We start from the raw sequence: 23,585 nt of genomic DNA on the forward strand, positions 1-23,585 counted from the left end.
AAAAAACCGACTGTAAACTAAACTGCCTATAAATGACTGTAAACGACGATGTGTACACGGACACATAGGAAAACATTAAGGAGAGTTCAGGGGCTGCTGAAAAAAATGCAGAAAAGATCCTGAAAGTCAGTGTACATGAGCCCTTAGAGCAGTGGTTCTCAACCTTCCTAATGCCGCGACCCTTTAATATAGTTCCTCATGTTGTGGTGACCCCCAACCATAAAATTATTTACCCAGTAATTATAATTCATGAGTGTCGTTTTTACCTCCAATACTGCTGCTTTCAACACAGTAGCTGCTTTTAACAGAGTAGCTGCTTTCAACACAGCAGCTGCTTTCTACACAGTAGCTGCTCTTTACACATCGGAAATATGTGTTTTCTGATGGTCTTAGGGGACCCCTGTGAAAGGGTCGTTCGACCCCCAAAGGGGTCGCGACCCACATGTTGAGAACCACTGCCTTAGAGTCTAGGTCTGACAGCTAGCAGCGTGCACCCATGCGCACCGCTATCTGCCATTTGTAGAATTAAAGTGGAACTAAACATATCCTTAAAAACCAGCAAGCAGGCAGCTCATCATTGCTTTGCTATGTCCCCTCTTCAATAATACACACTTACCTATCTGCTCGCAATCATCTGTTAAATGGATACTGAGGTGCGCATGCGTAGCTCAGCATGCATTCCTGACACTTTCCAACTGTGCCGGAATGACTGACTCCTGTGTGCATGCGCAGGATGAGGGCATTCCCCTACTGGCCAATCAAGAGGCAGAACACACAGCACCTGGAGAAGACGACAGCGGCCAGCGAGAGGCATAACCACTGCAACCCTGGAAGGGAAAGGTAAGTATTTTGGGTGGTTTAGTTTTGCAATAACTGTTCCTCTGCATAGGGATCCATGCTTGGGAGTGTTATCTTACAGATGCCTAGTGGTAAGGAGGAGTGTAGGGAACTGAAAGGGTTCAGCTGTCTAGGAAACAATTATTCTTGAAAGAACCCATTTAATATCAAGCAATATCTACAGCATATCAACACCAAGAATTTGTACTATTCCGATTTTGTTAACTTCAAAATTCAAGTTTAGGCAACTGTGTTTTATAAAAAGTGCAAATAAAAGCTCTTCCTGCAAAGAAGAAAGTAAATATTTACCTCCTCTTATGTCTGCGGCGCTAAATGCCATTCTGATGTTGAGAAATCATCTTTCAAAGTCTCTTCAGAAATTGACACTTCCAGGAGTGTCGATTTCTGTGCTGCTTTTTCCTCCTGTTAGGGCTCGTTCACACTTGACTGTTTTACCAACGCTTGCCAAACACCCCTATAGCGTTTGGCAAGCGTTGGTCCGGCGTTTGCGGAGCGTTTTTTAACACAAGGCAAACGCTCTGCAAACGCCGCATGCGCGGTTTAGCGGCAGTTGCTAGGCGTTTGCCGAGCGTTAAAAACGCCCCACAAATGCCTATAATGAAGTTTTAATGGTGTTACCGCTCCACAAACGCCCCGCAACCGCGACACAACCGCACCGCAAGCGCTGGCCGGGCGTTTGCAGAGCGGCACAATAGACTAGAATAGGAGGCTTCAACGCCTCCTGTCTCGACCAGAGGCATCCGTTTTGCCGTGACGCTAACGCTCCCGTTAGAACAGCACCATGTGCTGCAATGTGCAGAATTGTCAGAGGCGGGAAAGCGCTTCCCAAATGCTTCTCTGCCGCTTGCACACAACGCTAGTGTGAACGTAGCCTCAGAATGCTGAATGTCAACAGAATCTGATTGGCCCTTAATGCTGCCCCTCCCTCTCTCAGTCTGTGCACTGCTCATGAAACGTCTTAATGAGATTTATGATGAACGGATCCGTTTCCCGAGCTGGGCTGTGTTCAGGGGCGGACTGACCATTTGGAAACTCGGGCACTGCCCGAGGGCCGGGGGTCAGTAGGGGGCCACATCAGATGCCCCCTGCACCTTTTTCATAGGCTTTTGTGAGTTTGGGCAAGGACACAGAGGCCCCATGATCCTCTGTTGCCCGGGGGCCCCATGAGTTGTCAGTCCACCCCTGGCTGTGTTCCAATGTGTGTGTATTTAGGAGGTTGTAGTATTCAGTTTGGTCTGTGATTTTGAAAAAATGTCATCTATTTCTGCAGTATAGAATTTAACAAAGGGGCCCCCAGATCCTTGCCCCTCCCCCATGTGAATAAGTATGGGGTACATGGTACCGCTACTCATTAAAAAAAAAAAAAAGTGCAGTTTAAAAAATGACAGTAGATAGTCTGACACGTCCTTTATTAAAAACAAAAATCAAAAAAATGTCCCCTGAAGTAGATCCAACGTTAATCACACCGCCGGCGCTGCCACCGCCGACCTGAAAAAAGAAAAAAAAACAACTTTGCTATCAACGCTTGCTCCTGCCATCTGACAGCTGTGCCAGGATGACAGTTCTTAAATACTGTGATGATGTCACAAGGGGCGGGGTCACCCCACCCCCTTGTGATGTCACCCCCACCCCCTTGTAATGTCATCATGCACTGTGATTGGCCAAAGCATTGCACTTGACCTGAGATCAGGTGCATTGCTTTGGCAAATCACAGTGCACTGTCAGGGCACAAGAACGGCCGATGTTCGAGGCGAACTTGTGTTCAACTTGAACATAAAGCCCAACACTGCTGCTAACATTAGTTCCTATTGAGATACTCCATCCCATCTTGATATATTATGTTGGAATATATTGTTCATGTATTTAGTGCAACAACTACATCAACCAGTGGATGTCAGTGTTTATAAGTTTGTAGCTGTCTCTATGGTTAAATTCTATGTCTTTTCTCTATAGTAAAGTTCCTCTTTCCTGTTAGCAAAGAAGCAGCAGATAAACACGTATGGACTGTGCACTGTCTGTTCTGTAGAGCTATATACAGAAACTCTAACATATTGTGCTTTCTAAATGGTAGATGTTTTTTGAACATTAGGTGAGAAGAAACTGTCAAACATTTATAAAGCAGTCTAAAGTTCCACCTACTGTCTGAATATGTTCCTGCATATTGTGACATACAATGAAATGATCTATTCAGGCTTTGTAGTCATTGTTGATTAATTCAATATTTTTCTACAGTTCTCACTGCTGGAGACCCCTGTGATTTATGATGTCAGTCCATCCAGTGGAGTGCCAGGTAAGATAAGGGACATTTTCCACAATAACCTAAACAGAGTAACTTATTATCTGGCCTCAAGAGTAAAAAAAAACTGGACAGCCTATATTGGGTTGACCTCGACCTCCATTGGCCCGGCTTCAAAACCCCAGTAGGATTCAGAATTGACTTGTGACACCCCAGAACATCAAATAAAAATGGTTTGAGGGTGACCATACACATAGCAATGTGTGATCAGTTTACATACAAGGGAACACAAATGAGATCTTTATCATCTACTATCCACTTGCCCTCCTGAGGATTTACCCCCCTTCCTGACCAGGCCATTTTTTTTGCGATCCGGCACGTTACTTTAACTGACAATTGTGCGGTCATGCAACGCTGCACCCAAATGAAATTTGTGTCCTTTTTTTCCCACAAATAGAGCTTTCTTTCAGCGGTATTTCATTGCCTCTGCATTTTTTTTTTGCGCTATAAACTAAAAAAGCCCGCCGATTTTGACAAAAAAACAATATTTTTGAGTTTTGCTCTAAAATATATCCAGTTAAAAAAATGACATCATAAATTTAGGCCAAAATGTATTCTGCTACATGTCTATGCTAAAAAAATCCCAATAGCGTTATAGCGTCTACAAATGGCGGTATATATACTGGGAGTTTTTAAAAATTATTTTTATACTACCAATGGCAGCGATCAGCGACTTATAGCTGGACTGCGGGACTGCAGCGGTCATTCTGACACTGGGTGGGAACTGACTAACTGTCACTGACATCCTCAGTGACACTAATACAGTGATAAAAAAAAAAAGCACTGACACTGTACTAATGACACTGGGCAGGAAGGGGTTAACATCTGGGGCAATCAAAGGGTTAACTGTGTGCTGTGTGTGTTTTACTGTGTAAGCATGCTGCTTTGTATGGCTCTGCTATGCACAGCCATACATAGCAGCATGCTGGTGCTGACAGGGGAGAGATCTGTATTGTTTACATACAGACCTGTCCTCTGTCAGTGCTCCTCGGCGATAGCCGGGTGCCAGCGGGGAATCGCTGGCCAGAACCCGGTGATTGACAGCTGTAGCCACCAATGGTGGCACGTGTCCTACCCGGAAATACAAAATCACGTATATACATGATTTTACGCAGCCCTGCCTCCCTGTAGCAGTAGTTCTACTATAGGGAGGCGGGGAAGTGGTTAAAAAATTGAGCAATGCAATTCACAGACCTTGATGAATATTTTCTTCCCAGAAGGATATTACCAGAAATAAGCCAAGCCGTGGTTCACACCGATGCGGAATTCGCAGCGTTTTCTGTGCGAACTCCATACCACATCAGAATGCAAACCGCTGCGGGTGTGTATGTTAACAACACCCCAAAAGCGGTCCGCAAAACGCGGTGCGATGTGCAGAATCGGATCGCATAGGTGTGGTGTGGGTTCGGAGCGATTAGAGCCATACAAAATGTACGGCTCCAATCGCACCGCACACAAGTCGCATGTGAATTGCACAGCAATGCGGTGCGGTTCCTGTGCGAATCTCATGCGATATACTGCACTGCATATATGTGAACCCAGTCTTACTGTGCAATATGTGTAAAGTTACAATATGTCCAGCAACACCTTGACACACCTTACCGGGCTTTTTTTAAGGCTTCCTCCTGGCAACTCGACCACGCAGCTCATTTTTGTTAAAGTATCACCATATTGTGCTTCTTGAAACAACCACATTGTCTTCTTCCAGAGCAACCTGTATTCTCCTGAGGATACCTGTGTGGTTTTTCTTTGTATCTCAAACAATTCTTCTGTCAGTTGTGGCTGCAATCTTTCTTGGTCTACATGACCTTGGCTTGGTATCAAGAGATCCCCAAATTTTTCACTTTTTAATAATGGATAATTGAACAGTACTGATTGGCATATTCAAGGCTTTGAATATCTTTTGATATCCTTTTCCATCTTTATAAAGTTCCATCACCTTGTTAAGCAGGTCTTTTGACAGCGGTCCGCAAACCGCCGTGCAACATGCAGAATCGGATCGCATAAGTGTAAATACCCATGCGATCCAATTCTAGTGCGGACCCAAAAAAGGGTCCTGCACATTTTTGGTGCGGGTGTGGTGATCTGGAAATACAGGTTGCTCTGGAAGAAGACAATGTGGTTATTTCAAGAAGCACAATATGGCGATACTTTAACAAAAATGAGCTGCATGGTCGAGTTGCCAGAAGAAAGCCTTAAAAAAAGCCCGGTGAGGTGTGTCAAAGTGTTGCCATACATATTGTAACTGCCTTTTTTGTAGCATTGGCACAGTAAGATTGGGTTCACATATATGTGGTGCAGTATATTGCATGAGATTCAGGAACCGCACCGCATTGCTGTGCAAATCACATGCGACTTGTGTGCGGTGCGATTGGAGCCATACATTTTGTATGGCTCTAATCGCATCGCACCCACACCAAAAGGGTGCAGGACCCTTTTCTTTCTGGTCTGCGCTAGAATTGGATCACATGTTATTCACACCTTTGCGATCTGATTCTGCACATCGTACCGCATTTTGCGGACCTCCTTTTGTGGAGTTGTTAACTTAACATATACACCCGCAGCTGTTCTCATGAACTGGGTGCGATTCTGATGCGGTGCGGAGTTTGCCCAGAAAACGCTGCGGGGGCAATTACTGGAACCGATCCCCTGTAGGGCTCCTGCAGCAGCTGAAAGATGGCTCCTTCTCCTCTCCCTCCTGCTGGCTTTCAGCTGCTGCAGAGAGAACCATACAGGGGATCGGTTCCAGTCATTGCCCCCCACACCTCACCCACACGGGATCCAGGCTAGCAGGGGGGCCCAGGCAGCTGGGAGAATCTGATGTGGTCAGGGGGGGTGGTTGGCACAGTTGGGGGGGGGGGCAATTACTGGAAACGATCTTCTCTTCTCCCTCCTACTGGCTTTCAGCTGCTGTAGAGAGAGCCATACAGGGGATCGGTTCACGTAATTACCACCCCGCCACACCCATCACCCTCCCTGTGCACCATACATTTCCCCCTGCTGTCCAGGCCCCCCCACCGCAGCAGTGCTTCTGGCTTCCCTCCTCTCCTTCCCACCAACCAACAGCTGCAAGCACACAATAGGATCCTTCATGTTGGAGAGTGCCATATGTGGCAGTGTCAGGTTTACCAGCCCCTTCTTTTACTGAATGAACACAATGAGTGATCGGTACCACTCACTCACTGTATTCATTCCTACCTGAAGCATAGTCAACTGGTTTTTTTTTTGGGAGGGGGGCCCTGTCAGGTTGGCTGTATGGGGCCCCATTGTTTGTAACAGCAGCCCTGCTGCCACCACTTCCTCGGGTAACACATTCACAGCCTACGGTTCGCGTAAATGCCTGGCCCATGAATACATGTCATTGTGTGCACTGCGGAGCTGGGAAAAGTGGTAAGGACTGTCTAGTGAAGTAGGGTCTGCAGGAAGCAGATTGAAATGTGTATGGGGAGAATGTACAAATTGGTAGAGCTTGTCCCAACTGTTGTCACTGTCACTTGAACGACCCCTCTGCATGTGAATGTGGAGGAGACGGTTAATAAAGGAATGCAAAATAAACTATTAAAGGACAACAGTTGTTCTTGTATCTCATCCCTTGAATTGTACAATGTTTTGCTCATCAGGATGGTTTTCTTTTTGCTCTGTAGGTGGCGTCATTAGGATTTCTGGAAAAATCAAGACTGATCACTTTGAAAACTATGACTTCAATACAGAGTACATTGAGGGGTATGGTTGTATGTTCGTCTGCGGTTATTGCTGAGTGGGGGAGTCTGTGAAGGTGAAGCTGAACTCTGCCCCCGCACGGGTTAATGAATATGTCACCCCAAAATTATTGGTACTTATATAGTGCAGTCAATTTATGCAATGCTTTACAAGTGTATATATAGTATCTCCCAGAAGTGAGTATATATTTTATTCTCCCTTTTCATGTGACAACACTGAAGAAATGACACTTTGCTACAATGTGACGTAGTGAGTGTACAGCTTGTATAACATGGAAATTTGCTGTCCCCTCAAAATAACTCAACACACAGCCATTAATGTCTAAACTGCTGGCAACAAAAGTGAGCACACCCCAGGGGTGGACTGACAACTCATGGGGCCCCCGGGCAATAGGGGATCATGGGGCCTCTGTGTCCTCGCCCACACCCAAAAAGCCTATGAAAAAAGCCAATGAAAGGTACCAGGGGCATCTCATGGGGCCCCCTACTGACCCCGGGCCCTCGGGCAGTGCCCGAGTGCTCGAATGGTCAGTCCGCCCCTGGTACACCCCTAAGTGACAAGGTCCAAATTGGGCCCAATTAGCCATTATTCCTCCTTGGTGTCATGTGACTCATTAGTGTTACAAGGTCTCAGGTGTGAATGGGGAGCAGTTGTGTTAAATTTGGTGTTATCGCTCTCACTCTCTCATACTGGTCACTGGAAGTTCAACATGGCACCTCATGGCAAAGAACTCTGAGGATCTGAAAAAAATAATTGTTGCTCTGCATAAAGATGGCCTAGACTATAAGAAGATTGCCAAGACCCTGAAATTGAGCTGCAGCACAGTGGCCAAGACCATACAGTGGTTTAACAGGACAGGTTCCACTCAAAACAGGCCTCGCTATGGTCGACCAAAGAAGGTGAGTGCATGTGCTCAGCGTCATATCCAGAGGTTGTCTTTGGGAAATAGACGTATGTGTGCTGCCAGCTTTGCTGCAGAGGTTGGGGGGTCAGCCTATCAGTGCTCAGACCACACGCCGCACACTGCATAAAGTTGGTCTGCATGGCTGTCGTCCCAGAAGGAAGCCTCTTCTAAAGATGACGCATAAGAAAGCCCGCAAACAGTTTGCTGAAGACAAGCAGACTAAGGACATGGATTACTGGAACCATGTCCTGTGGTCTGATGACACCAAGATCAACTTATTTGGTTCAGATGGTGTCAAGTGTGTGTGGCGGCAACCAGGTGAGGAGTACAAAGACAAGTGTGTCTTGCCTACAGTCAAGCATGGTGGTGGGAGTGTCATGGTCTGGGGCTGCATGATTGCTGCCGGCACTGGGGAGCTACAGTTCATTGAGGGAACCATGAATGCCAACATGTACTGTGACATACTGAAGCAGAGCATGATTCCCTTCCTTCAGAGACTGGACTGCAGGGCAGTATTCCAACATAACAACCCAAAACACGCATCCAAGATGACCACTGCCTTGCTAAAGAAGCTGAGGGTAAAGGTGATGGACTGGCCAAGCATGTCTCCAGAACTAAACCCTATTGAACATCTGTGGGGCATCCTCAAATGGAAGGTGGAGGAGCACAAGGTCTCTAACATCCACCAGCTCTGCGATGTCATCATGGAGGAGTGGAAGAGGACGCCAGTGGCAACCTGTGAAGCTCTGGTGAACTCCATGCCCAAGAGGGTTAAGGCAGTGATGGAAAATAATGGTGGCCACACAAAATATTGACACTTTGGGCCCAATTTGGACATTTTCACTTAGGGGTGTACTCACTTATGTTGCCAGCGGTTTAGACATTAATGGCTGTGTGTTGAGTTATTCTGAGGGGACAGCAAATTTACATGTTATACAAGCTGTACACTCACTACGTCACATTGTAGCAAAGTGTCATTTCTTCAGTGTTAAATAATAAGGGATCCTCCTGCGCTCATGGGAATAATTGACAAAATACAGCTGCTGTCACTTAGCTGATACCAATAAGTGCAAAATAAAATTAAAAATTAGTGAAGCGCTTGTATCACATGAATACAATCATGTATCTCCATATAGTGTAATTATAAATCAAAGTGACCACTATATATAATAAATGTGTGTTGACTCCCTCTAGTGAAAAGAAAAAATAGTGTCAACCAAAATAGCTAAATAACACACATTAGGAAACTAAATATATAGTGCATAAATCAAATATAATGAACAGAATATATATATACGTGAAAACAGAATATTGGCCACATACAATGGTGTCTAAATTATACATAAATGATATATGCCATAGGTGAACAAGACAATATCAAAGGTGAAAAAAATATTCCATGCATGTGACTGTGCTTTAAGCTGGAACACACACGTGATCTCCACTTCTAAGTGCAAGTACTCTCCTTCAAATGGCAGCAATGCCTGCTCACCTCCCTTCCTCGACCCACACAGGGCCTCAAAGCAGTTACCACCTCAGTGGTGTATTCCTCTGGCAGACTCCTTATTCCTCCTCCTCTCTTATGCAACTCATAAAAAGACAAGAAAGCCTTCCATAGTGTAGTAAATTTAATAGGCAAAGTTAAAAATTACAAAGTTTTCCACTCACATGCTCCTTTCCATAAAAAAGCGTTTTTCCCAGCCTGTGGGTAGATATGCATGCACCTGGGGGAATCCAATATGGCCACTGTGTCCGGACATACGTCACCAGGAAGTAGACAAACCGACGCGTAGCGTCACGTGCGTCGTGACTTCATCAGGGTTCTGACTGATGAAGTCACGACGCACGTGACGCTACGCGTCGGTTTGTCTACTTCCTGGTGACGTATGTCCGGACACAGTGGCCATATTGGATTCCCCCAGGTGCATGCATATCTACCCACAGGCTGGGAAAAACGCTTTTTTATGGAAAGGAGCATGTGAGTGGAAAACTTTGTAATTTTTAACTTTGCCTATTAAATTTACTACACTATGGAAGGCTTTCTTGTCTTTTTATGAGTTGCATAAGAGAGGAGGAGGAATAAGGAGTCTGCCAGAGGAATACACCACTGAGGTGGTAACTGCTTTGAGGCCCTGTGTGGGTCGAGGAAGGGAGGTGAGCAGGCATTGCTGCCATTTGAAGGAGAGTACTTGCACTTAGAAGTGGAGATCACGTGTGTGTTCCAGCTTAAAGCACAGTCACATGCATGGAATATTTTTTTCACCTTTGATATTGTCTTGTTCACCTATGGCATATATCATTTATGTATAATTTAGACACCATTGTATGTGGCCAATATTCTGTTTTCACGTATATATATATTCTGTTCATTATATTTGATTTATGCACTATATATTTAGTTTCCTAATGTGTGTTATTTAGCTATTTTGGTTGACACTATTTTTTCTTTTCACTAGAGGGAGTCAACACACATTTATTATATATAGTGGTCACTTTGATTTATAATTACACTATATGGAGATACATGATTGTATTCATGTGATACAAGCGCTTCACTAATTTTTAATTTTATTTCTTCAGTGTTGTCACATGAAAAGGGAGAATAAAATATTTACATAAATGTGAGGGGTGGACTCACTTCAGTGAAATACTGTATGTGTAAGTGATGCAATATATATAATATCATTAATTGCCAGAATATCTTTGTGTCTTTCAGTCCAGTGATCATGGAATCTGAAATGGATGGATGGTTCTCGCTCTGCTCCTTAGCTGACAAGATCTCAGACAGTGTGTAAGTTATAGAGGGATTTAAGATGTACTTCTTTAGGGTCACTGCAACCAAAACTGAGAATCCAATTTAAGTGGTTGTAAACCTCAGACCTCAGACATGAAACATGAAAAAGCATATCTCTCCATAGTGTGTACTTGTCTCAATCCAGAGCACTAAGTGCCATTTGTCTGCTGCTTCATTCCTCTGCTATAAGCACCAATCACTTCTGACAAGTTTTCCTGACACCAAGAGAAAAAAGGTGACATGGGAGGACACAGCCTTTGGTTGGCATTGCATCAGATCGTACAAAAGTAGTGCATGCACAACTTTTTAAAAATGCGATCTGATGCCTACAATCACACTGCGTTTGCAGTCTGCATTTGGGAGGTTGTTGACAATGTATTGGCACCCGCAGCAGATCACAAAGGCAGAGCATTTTGAACACAGCGCAAAATGTGCAAAGCACGTACCTTTCCGGCACCGCGTTCGGATGTGAACCAGCCCATAGACTGTTTAGACTTTAAGTTATTAGTGCAGTGTTTATGTTAAAGTATTTTTTTTTGCATTTGAACTAGCTTGCTCTTTTTTTTGGTCATTATTAAAGTAGAAACTCCATCCAAAATAACAATAGCCAATTAAGAAAATAGCCCAATACAATCTAAAATGACAAAACCAGCTTTTGCTGCAATATTCACCTTCAATCTATTGATTTCACCTGCAGTTCTTTTTCTTTATCCGGCTCAATGTCCTCAGTCTAATGGTCAGCATTATTCAACCCACTTCCTCTGAGCCCAGGTCTTCTGGACCCACCCCCAGCCTGTGCATAGACAGTGAGAGGAGAAGCAGCACAGTGATGAGGTCATCTCTCTATCACTCGTTTTTCTCCCTCTATGAGCAAGCTTTTTTCATCATATGAATTAATTGCCCTCTTGTGCTGCTTCTTCCACTTATATTTTAGCCCTGCTGTACAGGGGCTAATGCCAGGACAAATTCAGGTACTTACACTGCTTTAAAAAAAATACATTTAACATGTGATATTATTTTGTATCTTTTATATCTGCTCAGAGTTCAGTTTTAAAAATAGAAAGGTATACAGTGGTCACTACAGGGAGCTCTCAGTGACATATCATAGTCCCTCCCAATAGCTACGTAGGCTGACTCAGGCTTTTTTTGCGGGTTTTTGAACAGCGTTTTTAAAGCGTTTTTGAGCTTTGGCGATTTTTTAAATAGCCAAAAGAAAAAAATATCATCTGTTTCATCCTCTGTTGCTATGATTTTCAACTTTTCTTTATTATTTTTTATTTCTTTATTAAATATTGTTTTTATTTTTTTGTTATAGTTTAGGGTTAGAGGCTAGGGTTACGGGTTAAGGTTAAAATTAGGGGTTAAGGTTAGACGCTGGGTGTCAGGGATCCAGGTATGACCAGAAATGTATGGGAACACAGGCGTTGTCAGGTCTGGAGAGGTGGAATGGTCAGGCAGGCCCTATGGGTCTGTAATACACCGCCTGGCGATACCTCTAGCAACCCACAGAATAGGATTCCCCAGAGTGCGGAGACTAAGTCCCAGTCTGCTTGTTCACCAGGGCCCCTGATGGTGGGGATGGACTTGGAGCAGACAGAGACCAGGTCGTGGCCCCTGAGTACACCCACCCGTGGTAGAGGGATCCGCCAAAGGTATATTCTGGAGGAGAGTCTGACGTGAAGAGGCGGATGGGTCCGTGCAGGATGGATGGATGGATGGCTGAGCAGAAGCGTGGTCAGACAGGCCGGGTTGGTAACAGTGGGGACCGCGCGGTTTAAGGCAGCAGGCACAGAATAGTCGGGTCACTCGCCGGGTCAGTAACAGGAGATCAGATCCAATAAGGGTATCCAAAGAGAAGTCAGACAGGCCAGGGATCAGGGCAGGAGAAGTCAGCAGAGGTCAGGATCAAAGCAGGGTCACCAACAAATCAGATAGGCAGATATGCAGGAACACAGGATACCAGGTACAGGGGCTCATGAAAAACAAACAAACACCAAGGCACTGACTGCAGGTCAGGCCATTGCTTAAATACACCTCCTGCAATCAGCCTCAGGTGATGGCTTGATTGCAGGAGTGAGATTCTGGCTGCTGAGAGCACCCGCTGGCCAGCACTGGTACTGCAGCCCATACGGCAGGTGAACCCCAGCACCATCTGTACTGAGCCCATTCCTGACACTGGGGTTAATAATAATAATAATTATTATTAATAACAATATTTATGTATTATATATAAATACATAATAATAGATAATATTAAATGTATTATTTATTTATGTATTTTTGCTAGGGTTAGGAGTTAGGTGTAGGGATAGGGGTTAGGGTTATGGGTTAGAATTAAGGGCTAGTGTTAGTTGTTGGATTTAGGGTTATGGGGTATATTTATTTTAGTTATTTATGTATTTATTTATTTTTGGTTAGAGTAAGAGGTTAGGTTTCAGGGTTAGTTTATTTTATTTATTTATTATTTATTTCTAAAGTTTGATTTGGGTTAGGGGTAAATTTATTTTATTTCTTATTTATGTAAGCTCTAAGGAGCAGGGCCCTCCTAACCCTCTTGTATTGAACTGTATTGTTGCTGTATTGTCTCCCTTTATATTGTAAAGCGCTGAGCAAACTGTTGGCCCTAAATAAATCCTGGATAATAATAATTTTAAAAAAATAATGTATTTATTTATTATTACTATTGTTTTTGTTAGGGGTTATTGAATTAATTTATGTATTTATTTATTATTATATACAGCAGCCTCTCTCAACCTTTTCAGCATGGAGGAACCCTTGAAATAACTTTCTGGCCTCAGGGAACCTCTGATTGGCGCTAAATAAATCCTGTATAATAATAACAATGAAAAAATATATTTATTTATTTATTTATTTTTACTATTTTCTTGTTAGGGGTTATTAAATTAATTTATGTATTTATTTATTATTTTATACAGCAGCCTCTCTCAACCTTTTTAGCATGGAGGAACCCTTGAAATAACTTTCTGTCTTCAGGGAACCCCTGATAAAACTTACTATATCTCTAACTCATGAAACAGTGTGATGGTCAATGGGAAGAATGTTTCTTACACTTGTGGTCATTGCAAAGAATTACCCCCTTACAGAGAGCTAAAAAAAGATCAATGATGTTATTGGGAACTTGTCTGAGAGGCAGAAATTATTTCAAGAAACCCCTAACAACCTCTGGAGGAACCCTAGTTGAGAAACCTTCATATACAGCATTATTTATTTATTGTATGATTGTTACTTATTTATTTTATTTAATATTTATTTATTCATGTATTTTTTTTTGTTTTTAATTATTGCATTTGAGTTGAAAAATGCTTAAAAACGTGCTGCAAAACACACAAATTGTCGTTTCCATGCATCTTTATGGAGAAGAAAACACTTCAAAAACACATCAATCTGCCCGAATCGAGCTACAGAAGTAGCTCCAAAGCTTTTTTAGCTTCAGGCATTTGGCTTCAGGCGGGGATGTGAACCATCTCTACAGAGAATAATTGATTTTTTTCTCCCTGAGCGTTTTTGGAGCTTTGAGCTACAAATCGGTCAAGTATGAATGGGGCCATAGGCTTGCATTGTGAGAAGGAGCAGTAAAGCACAACCACTGTGTAGTGTTGTGAATCCAGAAGTACAGCTTGCTTATGAACGAATATGGTCCCCCCCCCCCATGTACATATACTTTATAATTATAAAGGTGTTTAAAACATTTACACAATTTTCTAAGATTATTTCCACCAATCTGATCTTGTTCATGTTTGTATAAATATAGCTAAATTATACAAATGTCTATACATCATTCTTCACAAAGCTTGGATGTCATCTCTGTATATACTCCATCATGCTGTATTATTTTTTTCTTTTCTAGCTACCCCATACATGTAGAGCACGGGAACGGAACCTTGCTGTGCAGAACGGGAGGGAATTATATTGGTGAGAAAATCAATGGTTTTGTTTTTTTTCAACATTAGTAATGGCAAGTTATTAGAAATTTGCACTGGCAGAATATTGGGGATTGGGCTATCTGCCATACCTTCTTTTTAGGGAGAGACCCTGGGTGTACCCCCTTAGACCGGCCATACATGGGTCGAAATTCAACTGTTTTTCGTCCGCAAATTGGACCTAAGAATAATCGGCCGATTTTCACTCTGTTAGTGGGTCAATGGCACCGGCTGATTTTCGTGGTTCCTCCCCTTTTCGGTGATCGGGCATGTTGGAAAATTCGTGAAAAACTACCGATTTTCAACTCAATGATGGTCAAATCGTATGATCGTTTTTCTGAAAAGAATATGCACATGATCCGTGACCTGGAAGGAACAGAAGTTTTGCATGTTATATGGGGTGAACTTTATGACTTGGCCAGCCAATTTTTGAAATCAATGATGGCACCATCGGATTACTGAGCGAACGTTTTCGATTTTCGGACAAAAAATCATTCGGAAATTCGGACCATGTATGGCCTGCATTATTTCCCCGTCATTGTGTTGGTCCTGCCCTGTGCTACAGGAGCATTTTTTGGGTTCTAAATTTAGAAAATATCAATGTGGATTGTTCCTATGAGAAAGGCGGGTCACTTAACCAGTTCAGCACTCACTTCTAATGGAACAGAGCAATTTTTAATCTCTTCTATAAACTTGTTTACTTGGCAATAACTTTGTCATTACTTAGGCACCGTGCATACTGACTTAAAAAAAAACACTAGTGCCCTTGGCGGAAAAAAAAAAATATTTTGAGCTTTTTTTTTGTACTGGCGTTTAGGAGCATTTAGCAGCATGTAGGAGCGTTTAGCAATTTTGTCCTGTCCAGAAAAACACTCTCAAAAAATGAAAAACAGAAGGTTTTTTTTCTGTCTCTAAATAATGAGCTTAAAAAACGCCTCTAGACTACCTAATGTGAATGGATATATAGGATAACATTAGGTGCTTCTACAGGCAAAGGCTAAACGCCTCTAGGAGTGGAGTTTTTTAACCACTTCCTCTTGAGGATTTACCCCTCTTCCTGACCAGGTCATTTTTTACACTGTTACTTTGACAATTGCGCGGTCATGCAACACTGTTCATAAACGACATTTATGTAATTTTTTCCCCCACAAATAGAGCTTTCTTTGGTGGTATTTGATCACCTCTGCGGTTTTTATTTTATAAAAAAAGACTGACAATTTTGAAAAAAAAAACAATATTTTTTACTTTTTGCTATACAACATATCCAATAAATTTTTTTTAAAAGATTAAATTTCATCATAAATTTAGGCCAAAATGTATTCTGCTACATGTCTTTGCTAAAAAAAAATCCCAATACGTGTATATTGACCACTTGCCTACTGAGCACTTATACCCCACTTATAACCCCTTCATGCCCAGGCAAATTTTCAGCTTTCAGAGCTGTCGCACTTTGAATGACAATTGCGTGGTCATGCAACACTGCATCCATATGAAATTGTCATACTTTTTTCAAACAAATAGAGCTTTCTTTTGGTGGTATTTACTCACCGCTGGGTGTTTTATTTTTTGTGCTATAAACAAAAAAAGAGCAAAAAGTGTGAAAAAAAAAGTTCTTCTGTGTTTCTATTAGAAAATTTTGCAAACAGGTAATTTTTCTCCTTCACTGATGTGTCTGCACTGATAGGCAGCACTGATAGGCAGCACTGATGGGCACTGATAGGCGGCACTGATGAGGTGGCATGGATAGGCAGCACTGATAGGTGGCACTGATAAGCGACACTGATGATGCTGCACTGATATGCAACAATGATGGGTACAGATAAGCGGCGCTGATGGATGGCACTGATGGGCAGCACTGACTGATGGCACTGACTGATGCCACTGACTGGCACCACTGCTGGGCAGCACTGATGGGCATCACTAATGGGCGGCACTGGTGGGTGGCACAGGTGGGTGGCACTGCTGGGCACTTGAGGACTGCACTGATGGGCACAGGTGGGCGGCACTGGTGGGTGGCACTGGTGGGTGGAACTGCTGTGGGCACTGATCATCAGGGCACTGATCATCAGTGCCCTGATGATCGGTGCCGATCCACCCTCTGACAATTTCCGGTTATCGGTAGTACTTTCCTCACACTGTGACAGCGTGAGGAAACTGCAGCCGATAACCAGCAACTGCATTTACTGCTGATCTGCTGTGTCATCTGCTGTGACACGGCTGATCACGTGGTAAAAGTCTACTGTGATTGGCCTTTTACCAGGGGCGGACTGACAACTCATGGGGCCCCTGGGCAATAGGGGATCATGGGGCCCCTGTGTCCTTGCCCAAACTCAAAAAAGCCTATGAAAAAGGTACCAGGGGCATCTCATGGGGCCCCCTACTGACCCCAGGCCCTTGGGCAGTGCCCGAGTTTCCAAATGGTCAGTCCACCCCTGCCTTTTACCACATCACCTGATCAGTCCGTAGGGCACAGTTATCATGGAGATCGCCGGGAGCACGCCCCTGGGGGCGCGTGGGAGGGAACGTTCTGGGAGGACGTCATATGACGTCATTCGGCTATCTGTGGTCGGCAAGTGGTTAATTGGTTTACGTGAAAGTTACAGCGTCTACAAATGGCAGTATATATACTGGAAATTTTATTTTTTTAATACTAGTAATAGCGGCAATCAGTAACTTATAGCGGAACTGCGGTGGGTGGGAAATGACTAACTGCCAATGACACTAATACAGTGATCAGTGCTAATAAAAAGTGCTTACACTATACCAGGGGTCTGCAACCTTTAAGACATAAAGAGCCACTTGGACCCGTTTCCGAGAGGGAAAAAAAGACTGGGAGCCGCAAAACCATTGCAACATTTAAAACAAATCCGACACTGCATATATTGCAAAAAGCGCTCTGGTCATGAAGGGGGTTTAAGGGCCCAGTAAGCAAAGGGTTAATCAGGGCCACAGTGTATCGTCATAATCACAATCATAGCCTTAGGTCAGTGGTGGGCAACCTTTTTTTTCAACTGAGCCAAATCTCGCCAAAACCACGATTGAAATTTATTTTGAGAGCCACATTTTTAAAACTGAAAATACATCCCCCATATAGTAATTCATCCCCCATAGTAATTCATCCCCCATATAGTAATTCATCCCCCATATAGTAATTCATCTCCCATAGTAATTCATCCCCCATATAGTAATTCATCCCCCATATAGTAATTCATCCCCCCTATAGTAATTCATCCCCCCTATAGTAATTCATCCCCCCTATAGTAATTCATCCCCCATATTAAGTCCCCCCTGTGTCAATTCACTTACCTTTGCTCCGCGCGTTCCTCTCGCCGTGTTCCCGCGCTGTTCCGGTGTAGCATGAAAATCTGTCTCCTATGAGGATCTGTCCCCCTCGACGTATCTGCGCATGTGCCAGTTTCAGGCATTAGCAGCCGATCGGCGATCTCCGGCACATGCGCAAATACGTAGAGGGGGACAGATCCTCATAGGAGACAGATTTTCATGCCACACCGGTCTTCAGGGCGGACTGTGAGAGGAGCCTAGCGGGAGCCTAGCTCCGTGGGCCGGATTAAAAGGTCCGCCGGGCCGTAGTTTGCCCATTGCTGCCCTATTGCCTGTCACCTGGTGGGCAGTGTGCTCCGGAGCCGCAGCCAAGGTGAAAAAGAGCCGCATGCGGCTCTGGAGCCGCGGGTTGCAGACACCCGCACTATACTAATGACACTGGGCAGGAAGGAGTTAAAATCTGGGGCGATCAAAGGGTAAACAATGTGCTGTGTGTTTTACATTGTGTGCTGTTTTACTAGGGAGACATGCTGCTTTGTATCTCTCTGATGTGCAGAGAGATACAAAGCAGCATGTCCATGCCAAAAAGAAAGAGACCTGTGTTGCTTACACACAGATCTCTCCCCTCTCAGCCCTGCTGACTATCACCGAGTCCTGGGCGGGTAATTGACATCCCCAGCAGCCAATAGTAGCACGGGTAGGGTGGCGCGTGCGCCCACTACCCGGAACTGCAAATTACGTATATATATGTGATTTTACGCAGCCGTGCCGCCCTGTGGCAGTACTTCTGCTATAAGGCTGAGGGCAAGTGGGTAAGCCAGTGTGGCATGGAGCCCTAAAGTGGTAGTAAACTCAGAAAAAAAAAATGAAACGATCACCTGCAGGTTAAACTGATACTAAAGTCTTGTTGTTCGTTTTTTTTTTTTTAAATGACAAACATGTCACACTTATCTGCTCTCTGCAATGGTTTTGCACAGAGCAGCCCAGGTCTCACTCCTTTTCTCGGGTCAGGTTAATATGGGGGCACCTGAGCAGGCACGCTCCCAAGCCATGGCCCTACGTGTCCATTCACACACAGAGCCACAACTTGGCTCCACCCCCTCACTCTCCTGATTGGCTCACTGGCTGTGATTCACAGCAGTGAGAGCCAATAGCTCAATTAATGGGAAAAAAAGGACGTAAATTGCATTTGGGTGCAACGTTGCATGACCGTGCAATCATCAGTTAAAGTAACGCAGCGTCATAACGCAAAAAATGGCCCGGTCAGGAAGGGGAGTAAATCCTCAGGGGGACAAGTGGATAAGAAATTGACTAAAAAGGGTTTATTTTCAAATTCGTTTTACATATGGTCACCAGTGCAGTACAGTGTCATCATATGACAGGTCTGGAGGTGATCAGGAAAACTGATTGGTGACAGTATGTAAAAAAAAACAAAAAAAAAACATTTTTTTTATTACATTTTGTAACAATTATTTTTACAATTATATATATATATATATACACACACACACACTGTCATCAGAGTAGTCATCATGACACTGTACAACTGTTTGGGGTTGATCAGGGATTTTTTTCTTCTACACCATGTTTGCTTGTTACAGTGATGATCACTGTAACAGTAATTGTTTGAACTGTCATGGATGACTTTCATTTATGACAGCTTGCTTACTATTGTGATGCTGTGATTGGCCCAGGTACCATGTGATAGCTATGGGCCAATCACAGTATCACTATAGTAAGCAAGCTGTCATGAATGAAAGCCATTTATGACAGTTTTGCTTACATGTTAACATTTAGCTATGATTGCAGATAAATACTGCCAGTTATTTTCAGGTTTTTTTTTATGATTTTTAGAGAAAAACAAATAGAAGAAGAAGCTCTCAGTCTTGTCCAGCATAAGCTCACATTCTACTGGCTGGACAGCTTTGAATTGAATCCATGCTCAGTGTCTCTGTTTCTGCACAACTTCTTGAAGCTGAACTCTAGTCTTCCTTTCAGTCTTTGCACAGTTGCTCAGGCACTCCTAGGTTGAAAGTGCTTCCTCTGATTTCAGTGCACCTTGTGAGCTTCTGACAGTGTACATTAGAAGCTGCAGACAGAGCCTGTCTTTTTTTCCAGGCCGAAGAAAGTCTGGCATCATCCAACCCTTTCCACCACAACCTGACTGTCCCTGATCCACCCTTTTCATTCATTGCATATTAGTTCTTCTAATCACAGAGGCTCAGTATTACAGCATATGGACATTATCTAGGGCCGTCTGCTATTTTTAGGAAGCTTGCATAGAGAAGCAAAGAGACCCAGTGATGACAAAATAAGGTGTGATAGGAAAACAGGTTTTATTTTAAAAAATGTGCAAGCATGTTGATGAAGGGGGGAATGGATGAACCAGGGAAGGCAACATATAGGCAGATTAAGCTTCAGCTTTTAGAAGTTAACAGCCATTTCAATCCAGGGATGTGACATGTGATGACCTCTATGCTGTAGAGCAGGGGTCTTGAAACCTTCTAAAAAAAGGGCAGTTTACCGTCCTTCGGACTTTAGGAGGGCCAGACTGTGGCCATTTGAAGTAGAAAAGGTCCCGACGCCAGTGGGGAAAAAATAATGCCCTATTGTTTGGTGTCAGAGAAATTGTGCCCCATCATTAATGCCATTGGACCCCATCATTGGTGTCATTGAGAGGAATTGTGCCCCATCGCTGGTGACATTGGAAGGCATTGTGCTCCCTTCATTGGTGTAAATGGGGGGAATTATGCCCGATTGTTGGTATCAGTGGATGAAATAGTGCCCCAAGGGCCAGATAAAGGAAAGCAAATGGCTACATCTGGCCCCAAGGCTGCAGTTTGGAAACTACTGCTATAGATGATTGTTAGTAGTTTACAGCCAAACCCAAAGTGTACCGTAACCTCCCTGGCGGTATTCCCGAGTGTAGCTCGGGGTAAAGTTTCAGCACCACAAGGGGTAACCCTGAGCTACACTTGGGAATACCATGCAGCATTGCTCTGGGATCCCTCTTGCACTTACCTTGTCCTTTGCTCCCTCGATGTCCCTCCTGCAGTGTCCCCGGCAATCTCCTCCGGCTGATGCCAGCATCCATTTTCTGGGTTCCGTTCCCTGCGACGTCGGGACGTACAGGGGACAGAACTGACGGGAAATTCAAAAATGTGAAAAAGTGACATTCACTAAATACACTAAAATCACATAGTAAAACATTACTGTATCAAACCATTTCACATACATTTTGTCCTGAGTGCTTTGTCCTGTGCCCTGCCTGCATTTTTACTGTTCTTTCTGCCTGGAAACTGAGAAACGTCCATGGCGTCCAAAAAGCCTCCCTTTAGGTCAAAATCGGTTTTAGACCAGCTAGAGAACAGCGATAGTAAATCAGAACCACTTGCAGAATTGAGTGATAATGATTCGTGGGGAAATTCATCATCAGACATGATTTTGCGACTTTGCTCAGTGATGTGTGAACTTGGCGCTATATTTCAAATTTCAGTGTTTTTGGTTTGATTATATTATTGAATTAAATTTATTATTATTATTATATTATTTTTTAGGATTATTTATTAAATTATAATTTATGATTTCGTGTTTCAAATTGTAACATACCCGGGATGTTTACCAGACTCTTGTTCGGACAGATTTCAGTGAGTTATTCCTAAAAATTACAGGCCTACAATAAAAAAATACATATTTGCATGCAAAAAAATGAACTGCTTTGAGCACAGAAATACTGACATAATCAGACCGCTAGGGGGGCTACAGTATGATGGGTGAAAATGGGTGGAGAAAAGTGATATTTTGGGGGTGGAAAATAAACTCATCACAGCTCAGTGTTTCTGCCCGGTTTTGAATCGGGGACGTTTCCCATTTTAGGTAAATGTGATCACCACTACACTACAGAAACCAACGGAGTACTGACTACCTGTTTGTTCTACTTTGATTCTCGGGTATTTGATTGCTATAGTTCCCTTTACCATGTAACCCTTGCTTCTCTGTGCATTTTGACAATATCCTACATGTTGCATTTTAGCGTGCTCTGTCGTGTAATTTCTTATTCAAGGCAACTGAATGAAAACCTTCCCAATGTGATGTGTTACTTTGCACATGTAGAACTTCCCCCTTGGGGGTTGCTAAGAGCTTTGGATCCCCCTATAGTCCTGCACAGCCAGGCAATCTGCATTCTTCATACAAGCTTGCATTTGAAGTCGGAAATCAGTCCTTGAGCCTTTTGTTTGTTGTGTATTGAGGGGATTTAGAACTGGGATAGGGTAAGGGGGGTATAGGATGCCCAAGGGAACCGACAACTGAGGACAAACTTCCTCGAACTATTCACACGCTTCTCTGCTGCTGCAAAGACTCTGTTGGAGAGCTACCCAGCATCTCCTTGATGTACCACCTCAACCCTAGATGAAATTCTCCTCTTCACCTGAGGATCCGGAGGTTTTCCTGAGCAGGGGATCTGGTTCCTGTCCCTTTAAATGGGTGAACAGTCACTAGTAGGGGTTAATCTGGTTTTCCACCAGAGTGCTCCTTCCCCTATCCACCCAGGGGGTGCAGGTGTACTCACTCATATACTCTCCTTGTGGGTTGGCTGCTGCTACCAGGCCTATTGGCTGGGTTGATCCTTCCCTGCCATACAGGTGGTCCTCGCTCAGGGGGCCGGTGGGTTCCAAGTTTTCCTCTTCTCCAGCTCCAGGCTCGCAGGCAAGCCCCATCCCACTAGGCCTCCTGGCAGCCTCCTTCCTCACAGCCTCACATCTTCCTCTCGACTCTCCACACTCCCCGATGAGCAGGCTCCAACATTTTTAAGGAAGTCCTAACCCCTTGCCAAGCCTTCTGTTGGGTATTGGCTAAGGTCCCTCAAGAGTGCAGCCAGCCACTACTCAGATCCATCCACTGCCTCCAAGGCCTTTCTCCAAAAGCCTCAGAGCAGGGAGAAATTCCAGAGGAGCTGGGCTGCAGAGTCTCTCAGCCCTGACCACAATTTCACTGCTCTGGCTATTACACCTGACCTGCTAATCAGCTCCTGTCTAGCCATTAAGGTCTAGCTCCCCCTAGCTAAACTAGGAGGGTGCTGCACACACGATTTTATTTTAGTCACAACTGTTAGGCTGCTTTCACACTGATGCGGTGCGATTTGACCACACCATGGTAGCAGCACAGTGGTTTGGTGCAGTTTAGCTGTGATTTCCCACAGCATTCTATTATATCTTGTAGTTTTTCTACGCCTTCTGAAAGTGCACCAAAACTGCAGGACATAATAGAAGTCAACTGGAAAACAGAGCTATATTTCAGTTCAAGCACAATGGCCTGCAGCTTCCTATCTCTCTACTCTACAAGTTGTGTTTGGGAGATGGGCTGCCCATCCAACCCAATGCAGACCAGGTCTCCTACATTTAAACAGCTTCTAGGGAGTGCCAGGGGCCCCAAACTCACACCAAAGCAGGATGGAATCACTGAGTCAGGAGCCTGCCAGCCATGCTGCCTAAAATAGGACGCATTGTCAATGATGGTAATTTTAAGGCCAGTTTCACACAGGCTAAGAGCAGTGTGAACAGCAAGTTTTGTTGAAGCTTTTAAAGAACCATTCAGCTCCAGTTTGTATCTGTTGAACACAAATGTTGATTGCCACTTCAAACAAGCTGCTAGCATGCTTCACTGGCTTTCAACAAGCTTCAAATGTGCTGTAGCATGCTAGCAGCTTGCTTAAAGTGGCAAACAGCATTTGTGTTCAACAGTTACAAACTGGAGCTGAATGGTGCTTTAAAAAAAAGCTTCAACAAAGCT

At 43.9% G+C, this 23,585-nt stretch overlaps 1 protein-coding gene across 1 annotated transcript in view; it reads left to right on the plus strand.

Moving 5' to 3' along the window:
* The first annotated feature begins 733 nt into the window (after positions 1-733).
* PKHD1 (PKHD1 ciliary IPT domain containing fibrocystin/polyductin) overlaps positions 734-23,585 on the plus strand; it is an 808,705-nt gene continuing 785,853 nt past the window's right edge. Inside the window, exon 1 of the mRNA XM_089685961.1 lies at positions 734-840. Coding sequence (XP_089542087.1) covers positions 734-840 — 107 coding nt within the window. The remainder of the gene's footprint in view (positions 841-23,585) is intronic.

Source organism: Staurois parvus, unplaced genomic scaffold (assembly GCF_062004578.1).
Source record: "Staurois parvus isolate SC_StPar_1 unplaced genomic scaffold, SC_StPar_1.0 ptg000390l, whole genome shotgun sequence".
NCBI classification, from domain to species: Eukaryota; Metazoa; Chordata; class Amphibia; order Anura; family Ranidae; genus Staurois; species Staurois parvus.